The sequence below is a fragment of the Sinohyriopsis cumingii genome, chromosome 7, assembly GCF_028554795.1.
Source record: "Sinohyriopsis cumingii isolate HCF-2022 chromosome 7, ASM2855479v2, whole genome shotgun sequence".
Lineage (NCBI taxonomy): Eukaryota > Metazoa > Mollusca > Bivalvia > Unionida > Unionidae > Sinohyriopsis > Sinohyriopsis cumingii.
Window position 1 is genome coordinate 10076735 of NC_142967.1, and position 11712 is coordinate 10088446.

Here is an 11712-nt window from a genome sequence, read left to right on the forward strand (position 1 = left end):
AACTAATCGACTCTAATTACCGGTAACAATTGATGTACCTAGTATGTTTCTGTTAGTAATTGATGCTCTTAGAATATTGACACTGAAACAACTCAAATTTACTTGAGCAGACTTCCTCTTTTTGAGATAAATTCATAATTCATATAAAAAAAGAGCGATCTCGGCTAATATTAAAGAATGCCTACATACAATCGACCATTGCGAATGACCTGAATTATATTATTTTTTTTACTTCCTCGTTGTTTTAGACTTGTATGATATATATGTAAGCTTGACATAGGTTCTGTATGGCCGTGACCCGCTTTGCTATTACTTTATCTTCAGGCCTGTTCAAGCAACTGGAAGCATTTCAGTGACAAGGTGAGATTAGACAGCGTATCGCAACGGGAACTGGAATACGTCCGAGTCGGTGGAAAATGTGCAGGTAAAAACGAAAGTAGGAACAAGGGACATTCAGATCAGAAAGAAAGGACCAACTACAAAAATATAGCACATTGTCGTCTATTTATGATAACTAAAAGACGTAAACAGAGCAAATATTTACAAAATGGCGGTTGTTGGAAGGGACCGGGTAGATGTAGAGAAGTTTGGTAAGGATATAGAAGTGAATCCAGATCCGAGAGCAAGGTTGATGTACTATGTACACAGCATGTGTACAGTTCTTGATCTTAAAGATGCTGACCCAGACATCAATCGGCTGACAAGATACTGGAGTTTTCGTTTGACAGAGGATGAGACAAAACGCCTGATAATTTTAGGCTACCTCCTAAATCCGATAAGCCTGTTAAACAAATGCATTTTCCTGGATGACGAGCTCTGTGGAAAGAATGCCAACGATTTTTACAAGCTGAGCGCCGTGCAAGACCGATTTCTGGTGATGAGCGATATCGTCATTGGTGGGACCAAACGGGCGGTGCACAAGATCATGGCCTGCAGAAAGTACTGGTTGGACATTTACTGGACGGATGCCATGAAACAACTCGTTGGCAAAGACATGGACGAACTGCCGAGTGAAAAGCCGCAAAGACCGAAGACCGGACAAGCTGTTCGAGGTCAAGGTCATGTTCAAGCTAGAGCTCAACGTGGCCCTCAAAGAATCCAAGGGTCAACAGTATCGTCAGAGAGACAAGCAAGCCAAGCAGGTTCTACGGGCCAGAGTACAGCGGTTGTGAGACGACCAGCCACCGCACCGCCGACTTCTGCAACCACAGGGCAGACAGCCAGTGCTACTCGATCAGAGAAATCAGACAAGGGTTGTGCCATTCAATAATTTTGGCCAGGTCTTGTCAGGCAGTTGTTTTCAGCTAACTTGATTATTTAAGATATTGTTGAATTGACCAATGAGAAATATTAGTGTCGTGTGTACTAAATATAGAACGTAACTGGATTGAAGGGTTGTATAATCAGATAAACTGTCACATGGATCAGAAAGAACTCGACAAGGTAGATACAACATTTTGTTATTATTAATAAATTATTATTATTATTATTATTATTATTATTAGTAGTAGTAGTAGTATTATTATTATTTTGATAAAGCAAACACGTTATTGATTGACACTCGAATTCGTTGTCTGTTAAGCTAATGGTTACTATAGTGGTTTGTTTTTCCCTTTATTTACCTTTAAGGCACAAATCTAATGTATGCAACCAGCTTAAGACGAAATTAAATCCCTTTATCCCTTACTAATTATTGACGTAAACATACATTTGACCATGAAAATATAAATTTATCAATTATTAGTGTTTATGTACTTACTTGACCTCATTAAGCCAGCGATAACAACTAGTTTCCTAAACATCGGCAGTTAGTTTATTTCTGCCCAAGATGGCATGACAACAACAACAAAACAAATTCAGTTCCACATGTTATCCATACTGTTCCATTTTCAATGAGTGATGGAGGATAATACAAAATAAATTAGATTATTTTTTGTAAAATAACCAGAATGAAAACTGCTTGTCCTCTACATTCTGTGGATGAAACAACAAGGTCTACAAATAAATTACTGTGCATTGAACATTTGACCTTAGGTGTAGGAGCTATTTTTTTAATAAAAGCACGTAGACTGCTAATATTTTCCTTGTCTGCATGTTGTTTCCCCCTTTTAGTTTGATTCTCGCTGGAAATCAGTATAAATCGTGAATGAAGTCTGAGTGACATTTACCCTACCCAATTTATATTATTTGCTATATGAGCGCCATGTACGTAATTATAAGATGAAAATAAGAAAGTTTGTATAAAAAATTAAAACTTAAATACATTGCAAGTTTTAGTGACCCATTCACATGGCGCTCCAGTTAAATACCTTGCTAGTCCGTAATACTGTATCAACACAATATTTAAACTAACCACGTCTTTACGTAGATTAGAATGTTATAAATTATTAGATTTTTGAGGCGTAGAGAAGTTTATACATTCATTCGTACAGTCATATTCTTCGCGTTATAAATTATACATGTTTTGTATAATGGGAGAAGGAAATAATGTAACGATGTGCTGCAACTTGGCTTTTCGTATTTTCAGACTGGTGGGTCCTTTCAATGTTTGTTATGTAAGCGTTGCCTCTATATTAAAGGAAAACATTTGTATTTTGCTCACTTTGTTTCCAGTCCACATGTTGTCCTTGCTGTTGCTGCTGCTACTGTTGTTGTTGTTGTTGTTATTATTATTATTATTGTTATTATTAGTATTATTATTAGCAGTAGCAGTAGCATAGTATTAGTAGTATATCAAATGTATTTACTGTACAATTTGCATGTCGTTATTTGTGTTTTATTAATATTATTAGCTTTAAAAAGGTTTCGTAAATTATATCATTTCTAATGAATTTTGAATGAAATTAAAGAATCTCTAATGTTAGATTGAATCATCCTTCCTTCTCTTCTTCTAAACTCTTGAGGTGAGGTGTGCGTGTGTGTTTGTATGAGCGTGTGTATTTGTGTGTGTGTGTATTTGTGTGTGTGTGTGTGTGTGTGTGTATGTGCGCGCGTCGGAGAGAGAGAGAGATAACTCATTCTAACTTAACTCTTGAGACTGATGTCATGCAGGCGAGTTTATATTGATGTCATGTAGGCGAGTTTATATATATATATATATATATATATATATATATATATATATATATATATATATATATATATATATATATATATTGTATATGTGTATATGTGTGTGTGTGTGTGTGTGTGCGTGCGTGTGTGTGTGTATACATCAGGTATGTGCACATTTAAACTCTAACGTGAACAAATCAGCTAAATGTAATGATTACAAAGAAGTATTTCTGATGCTACTTTTGGTAAAGATTTTGACTCATTAATTGTGTAGCAAAAGTTGTGTGCCGAGTGAAAAAAAAAAGCGAAAATGAATGGACTTTATATTGAGATTACGACAGCTTTGTTTTGTCACAAAATTAGGTTTTAGATAAAAGTATAAATAGACTTTTATTTTATACTTTAGAATTGTTTGAAAAGGAGATAATTTACAGTGCGACAATAATTTTAAAATACATTTATGAAGAAGGGTATTTCAGGTAGCTTATATAATGATCCCTAAAGTCCATTTGCTTGCACACATATATGTCAACTGCGGGACAAATCGAACAAGATAATCCACTCTACAATCTACCTACAGGGCCAACGGGGTGGGGGGGGCAACCGGCAATATATCCCCGGGGCCAGGGCTCATAATGGGGCCCGTGCCGAACAACAATTTTTAATTTTATAAAAGAAACATTTTATTTGAACAGGAACTAGGAGAGGCCCGGGTGTTTCTTACCCCAGGGCCCGTGATGGCTCTCTACGGCCTTGTCTACCTAGAGATTGCAAGAGCAAGCAACAAAAAAAAGATTTCCATACTAAAAGGGTTTGGATCACTGAGGCACCCGACCAGTCTCAAGTACATATTGTTGATCACAAGATCAAATAAGTCATAAATCTATATCTATCTATCTGTCTATCTGTCTGTCTGTCTGCCTGTCTGTCCGTCCATCCATCCATGCTAGAATTTTGCTATTTAATTAGCAAGTAAAAATAACTATTATACTGAAAGAACTTGATAAAACCACATCCGAAAAATGTGATATGGCAAATGCACGACAAATAGATGATGTTGATACTGTAAGCCTTTACAGGACACACCTTTACAGGACACACGGTACTAATGGTATGGAAAAATGGGAACCAGCCTGGAATTGGGTGAACCTAAAATAGAGTATATATGGGTTAGGCTGACCAGGATTGGTTAATAATGTAAGTTATGTTGTAGGAAAAATAATCTTTTGAGAGCTGATCCTAGTTGTAAGTGAAAAGAAATAGAGACATTGTTTTATTGATGGAATTTCAGTCCTTTAACAGACTTGAGTTTGGAACACTCATTACTAAAATTAGCACCTTACTCTTTGGTGCGGAATTGAAAGCACATTTCAAACACATGCAGGTCCAGAAAATACCGCGGCTCTTATCCTTTCCTCTACACAGAAGCTGACATCCAGGTTTCATCTATACCGATAAATATAGGTTTGATCATGAGCACTCAAAAATTTTAAGTTATTGAATTTTTAACATCACGGTGTATGCATAGGTTTACTACGGGAAGTACCGTGAGTCCTCTAGTGCCAATGCAAACTTTGTGTAGATAGAGTTCGCTCTTACCTGTACGTAAAACTGGACTTCAGATCAAACTTGATTTGAAAAGACAATAAAATCTCGAGTGTTCTCTTACGGAAAACTTAATGGCATACTAGTTCAAATATCAAGGAAGGAGATTAGAAAAGAAATATTCGCTCTTTGAACAATATCGCGTTACACAGAAAGTGAATTTACCGTGTTAGGTTCCGGGAGTAGGAGAATTAGGTCAAGTAACACTGGTCAACAGTGAAATCATTACTGACTTGAAAAGGCCCTAATCTGTAGTATTTTGGTGTGCCGAACACGAATATAACCGTGAAAAATTTGTATTGGCTCTCGTTTTGAAGATATTCATATACCTCATTTTCTATGTTTCACTGTGTAAATTTCTCCAGTAGGACTGCAGCAACATCCGGAATAATGATGTAACATTGCATAATACCATCATGCTCACATCATCCACAGTTGATTGCATCATTTTCTGATGCAATGCAATACTAATGCCATGCGGCTGCTGAAGTAAGTTGACGTCAGCAGTGTACTATACATGTGTAGGCCTATTATACTAATGCCAGGCGGCTGCTGAAGCTGACGTAAGCAGTGTACTATATAAAGCCCAATCAGATAGGTTCAGCATTTAAAATATTTTAGACGTTGTGCGAGACAGTTCAAGCTACTGTTACATAAAACTTATTATTTTATCCATTTACGTACAATAAAGAACAGTAATGTCTCGAAAGTGTGTTAATACCGCGGACAATTTTTGCTATATTTGTGGGGAAGTGACATTTGCCAACCAGAAGAAAAGTATCAATTCTCAAGTGAAGAAGGCATATCATCTTTACTTCGGATGCAAGGTTGGTGACCAAGACAAGCCTTGGGCTCCGCATATATGCTGTGCTACATGTACAACACAGCTTTCACAGTGGTTGAATTGCAAAAGGTCATCAATGCCGTTTGCAGTCCCAATGGTGTGGAGAGAGCCAAGCAACCACCTAAATGACTGTTACTTCTGCTTGGTTCCTCCTCTTTCCGGCGGAATAACGAAGCGAAAGAAGTCGAGAATAGTCTACCCAAACATTCCGTCTGCATTGAGACCAGTTCCACATGGTGAGGGACTTCCTATTCCAGAACCTCCAGCAGAATATTCTCTTGATTCATCTGACGAAGACAAAGGTGAGTCGACCTGTTCTTCTCCTGGTCCATCAGCATGCAGTGATCCAGATTTTCACTGTGGTGCATCATCAACCCCACACAGAATAACACAGGAAGAACTAAATGACCTGATTCGTGATTTGGACTTATCAAAGAACAAGGCAGAATTGCTAGGATCAAGACTCCAACAATGGAATCTTCTAGAAGAAGATGTCACAATTACTGCATATCGAAAGCGCCACCAGCAATTGGAGCCTTTCTTCAGAAAGGAAAGTAATCTGATATTCTGTTCCGATGTTGAGGGCCTCATGAATGCTTTAAAAATCACTCATGACCCACAAGAATGGAGACTATTTGTGGACTCTTCGAAACTGAGTCTCAAGGCTGTGCTTTTGCACAATGGAAACATTCTTCCATCTATTCCAGTAGCGTATGCTGTCCACATGAAAGAGACATACGATAACTTAAGGCAGCTACTGAATTCCATTGAGTATAACAAGTACAGCTGGCACCTCTGTGGTGATTTGAAGGTAGTTGCCCTTTTAATGGGACTGCAGCAAGGATATACAAAATACATGTGTTTCTTATGCGAGTGGGATAGCCGAGCAAGGGAAATGCACTACATGAGGAAGGAATGGACTCACAGGCAGAATGTAGCCATTGGAGAGAAGAATATCCAACACCCAGCTCTGGTTGAGGCTCAGAAAATCTTGCTACCACCCCTTCACATCAAACTAGGTTTGATGAAGAACTTCGTGAAAGCCATTGACCGGACTTTGCCAGCATTCCGATACCTGCATGAAAAATTCCCTCGACTCAGCGAAGCAAAGATTAAAGAGGGAGTTTTTGTGGGTCCTCAGATTCGAGAGCTTTTCAAAGATGACCGGTTCAACAACTTGCTGGAAGGTGACGCGAAACAAGCATGGAATGCTTTTCGCCTAGTTTCTACAAACTTCCTCGGAAATGTTAGGGCAGAAAACTATAAGGAACTAGTAGAAGACATGTTGATGAAGTATAAGAAACTTGGCTGCAATATGTCTCTAAAGATTCACTTCCTTCATTCCCATTTGGATTTCTTTCCTAGCAACTGTGGTATTGTTAGTGATGAACACGGCGAACGTTTTCATCAAGATATCGCAACAATGGAACAAAGATACCAGGGAAAATGGTCCACTACAATGCTGGCTGACTACTGCTGGACACTCCTCAGAGATGCTCCCGAACAGCTGTACAAGAGACAGGCGAAGAAATCTAAGATGTAGTCAATGACTTGATTTTTTATAGGTAGGCTATTACAGTTGACCTTTTACTTGTGGAATGCATTTCGTCATGTAAACATTAATTTCTTGCAGATTACAAAAAAACTAGAGCCAATTTTGCAATTTGACTGTCATATTCGTGTTCAGCACATACAAATTGATAAGAATTGACTAATTTTATTTCAGTAACAAGACTTTTGTAAAAATTTGTTGTCCAGTGTAATCTACAAGTCGCAGAGATTTCCTTGTAACGTGCAGGTGTGAGATCTTGCTTTAGAAAGACTAAGTATTGCAATCAAGAGCAAACAATGACCTATATTTCATATTTTAGTGATAACACATCCGTGCAAATGTACATACGTACGTATATTTACATGTGAATGTACATTTTGTCATGTTAATTGTTAATTGTGCATCGTGTGGAAATTTGTACATCAATGGAGGTAATGCAAAACAAATTTGTACATCAGTGGAGATAATGCAAAACAAATTTGCGCATATGAAAATTTACACCGTATGCATATTTCAGCATCTGAAAAGAAAAATACAAATAAGCACACGTGTGTAATTTAATTATTTTCTTTTCAAAATATTCCAAAAAATTATATAATCGTTATATCTTGGAATTTTATTTAGCCAAGTTCAGTTTAGACGATAAGTTTATATGTAGTTATAACAGTATATACAAATGCCCATTTCTACATGTCTATATGTCTATCCTTCCAAGGGTTGTGTCAAGGCACAGTAAAGGATAGATTGATGGATGGTCGGATGGAGAGATGGGTGGGTGGTTAGACATATGGATGGGATGGTGGGTGATTCATATGTCATTTGGTAGAACCAAGTATATAATAAAATAGTTTTCCGTTTAACTGGTTGAGATTAACTCCATACAATTTATTGATTTAAAATAAAATAAAATAAATGAGTTCAGAGCACAAGTACACGTTTGATAAAATGGCATAGCGGTAGAAATCTGATTCTAGATGCATCGCCGACATCTAAGATGTATTGACATTGGCAGAGTTCGTACTTACATTAAAACCTGTATGTGTACTGTTCATCAATGCTAATTCATCTCTTCCCTCATTATTTCTAAATATAGACTTCTGTAAAATCCTTTTGTATTCCCACAATTAATATTCAAGTCGAACTTCCTGATCGTTGTAAATAATGTAATGTGTAAAACATTTGTTAGACCGTTTAGTATACTTGAGAGCCTATAATCAACAGATCGTCAGTTCACGTACAGGGCATTTTAAAATATGGCGCTCTTGAATAGAACTGAACTAGGGGTTAGAGATATTGGATATAATGTCGCTGTGCCTAATGACCCAAGAGCTAAACTCATGTACTACTTAAGCTGCATGACTACTGTGCTGGACTTGAAAGACGACCCGAGCCTGAACAGACTGACCAATTATAACACCTATTTTCTTTCAGAGGATGACAAAACCAGACTCCTTACTCTCTGCTTGCTCCTTTCGCCAGAAATCCTCTTGAACAAATGTCTTCTTCAAGACGACGAAATGTGTGTGAATAGTGAAAGCAAATTATTTGAAATCATCGCTGTCAGTAAGCAACTCCTTCTGACAAACAGCACCATTATTGGTGGTCAACAGCGAGCAGTGCATAAGATCATGGCCTTCAAAATGAGTTGGTTGGAACGATACCGAACATTCCAACTATTGAAAGAGATCCTGTCTATGTTAAACAACCACTACCTGTTTCAACATTATGATTAAATGTATAAAGAAAAATGTAATGAAACTGAACATTACGGTTTTGTAAAAGGAGTTTTATATTGCGGTTTTCTCAGAAACCTGACTGTGGTTTATGGAGGAGCTGGTACATGTTAAGACATCTCAAAGAGGACATAACAATTTGGATAATTTCGACAAGTATCCTTATGAATTATATTAATTTCAAAATTAATATAAAAACAAGTAAAAAATATAGATGGCTTTGATATGATTGATCATTTTGCGGTGTCATAATGTGACCTGAATAAATACCTTATGAGCGCCTTTGTTTCCGCTCTATAGTCACGCGCTATTTGGAAACAAAGCGCTGTCTAAAGCAGAGAAGCTGATCGAAATAACTGATTACGTGTGATCGAGAATTGAAGTTTGACAGGAGGTGGTGGTGATGTGATCTTCCTCATTCCTTATGGTTTTCGGTATCGTTATCTAGGAGATGATCGACCACGGTGTTATTCCTCGGATCGAGTGAATAATAAAATATGAAACTACTAGATGGAATAATACGTCTCAGCTGATATATAGAATAGAATAACACGATGCCATAAGTAAAATACAACAATTTAATCAATTACATGAACAAAATGAAATTGAACATGACATGACTGATTCCCTTTCTCTGAGAAATAGAGTCAACACAATGATGCGAATTTCAATTAGCCGTTATGTTATTGATAGAGCAAATTTCATCATATGATTGAGTGACTGATCGGACTCAGACGGCATGACATCATCACCTGGTCGTTCCGGTCGTTACCAAATCACTGCTGGTGATGGGTCGGTGCTTCCGTATTTCTCTCTCTCTCTCTCTCACGGGCCCTCCCTACATTTAATGGTGCTCCATAACGCCAGAGCTGAATCTGAAAATGCAATCAATGTACATGAGGTTTCTGGACATAACCTCTACACGGGAACATAATATCCCCTTCATAATGAAAGCTGAATTAAAATGCACTGGAACAGTAAGCAAGCTGTTCCCCCTAATAAAGCACATGATGCGTTTGTATTATAGGTGTGTGCAGCCATACGATCATATACGACAATACAGTACATTGCAACTTGTTAGGAAGTTTGTATTTTACAGACTTTAGCTCAGAAGCTAATTGTTGCTGTTGTAATAAGGTTGCATTTTCGTCAACAGATGCAAAAACCACTCACAATCGGAAGCAATAGTAAAGTAGAGATTAAATGGTGATGGATAGTTCATAACGTTTGAAAATTATTGTATATTCGCCAAGCAGTTTACAAACACAAAGTCGTTGAATGAAAAAGTACTAAAGATATCAGTTTGTAGAAATATGTTTTGTCCATTATTTTTCGAATGAAGAAAACAACTAGCCGACTCAGCCAATAATGAAAGAGATATTTAACAAAGACGTTCTTATGAATAATAAGAAAGGGGTTCTTCATGTCAACGAAAAAGTACAGAAACTTGTACAAGACTATTAATTATGTTTTTCCATGGAAACGCACTGAAGTTGATTATTAAAACAAAAGTCAAAAATGATGTACTAATTGGTCTTTCTTCAAGGAAGCATATTGAAAACTATAAATGTATGTATGATCCAACACGAATCTCACAAACTTGTCATTTCCACCTGAACAAATAAAATCTACATATCATACAGCCCACCCAGCCGGAGAGGGTCATTACGCAGTTATCCCCATACCCACCCCTCCGACAGCAATCAGTCATACATTACGACACTGTTTTAACGCGACATATCTATCGCTAGTCGACCAGGAAGAAGAATAAAAATATATGCATGTCTTTGCGGTGCAAATAAAACCCAGACATATGAATTTGCAGTTGTTAAATATATTTGTCCCAATTTTGAATAAAAACTGCCCCACTCAACCCTTATGTGGTTCATCAGTTTTCTCAATTTACGTTTAGCTACACATTCTTCCACCTCCACCCACGTCCATGTCATGCCCAAGGCAGAGATCTTAAATGAAGGCAAACATCCATTTTCAATGCTGATTAAATATATAGAGTTGGACATGGCATTCATTTTCAGATTTGACTCCTGAAATTCATGCACAATCATATTGTATGACACAAAGAATTAATGCATTTGACACGTTACTCTTATGTACTGAGAGATTACACAAAAGCAAAAGCGTAAAAATAAAAAGCAAAAGAAGACTTGCGTAACACGTTCAATCGATTATGCTCGTGATTTGTGCAGTTACGTACGTATTATTAGCATGGTTTTTATGCGATATGGTTGTTTGCAAGTCCAGTTTTAGATATATAGAAAACAACTAACCTTCAAGTTAGGTTAGTGCCTAAATTCTTTGTATTCAAATCAAGAATTACTTTATTTATCCCTCTACCTAAAATCTGACATTTATATGTCTGTTTCTCTTTCTGTCTATTATTAATTTCGACACAATATCCAGGGATCTGTCTTAAAATTGAATTATCTGTAACATTGCATCAGAAAATTGACAGGCTCGACAGCTAGTCACACCTAAACTTTGGCCTAAATACATTATCATGTCGTTCATTAGTGTTTGCCCAGGATTTGTCTTTTTTTACACCAACCCGATATACAAAGATTAGAACACAGTTCATGATACACAGGTGACGAGGTAGTAATTTTGTGTACATGTCGGTTGATTGAAATCGACTCTCCCACGTTTGACACGTGATGTTGGATATTGCCTGGCTCGATAGCTACTAACAGATAACAGATAAGCGCGCGGGTTCGATTCCCATCATCATATCAACCCAGACTGGCTAACTTAGTGTGTGATTGCACAACGCACTTCTATCTCAGTACTATATTGCAGTGATGAAAAATACCAAACCAGCAAACAAAAAAGCATGTAAGAGAAACGTATCATTAAATTATGTCAGTGTCATTATACGCATCAAATGTGCTGACAATTACAAAAGTATG

The 11712-nt window shown here is 37.2% G+C and overlaps 1 protein-coding gene across 1 annotated transcript; it reads left to right on the top strand.

The window, feature by feature from the left end:
* The first annotated feature begins 343 nt into the window (after positions 1-343).
* LOC149794723 (uncharacterized) lies at positions 344-2863 on the top strand. Its single transcript, XM_089963965.1, has one exon. The coding sequence runs from the start codon at positions 548-550 to the stop codon at positions 1268-1270; it is 723 nt and encodes a 240-aa protein (XP_089820091.1). The 5' UTR covers positions 344-547; the 3' UTR covers positions 1271-2863.
* Positions 2864-11712: the final 8849 nt, after the last annotated feature.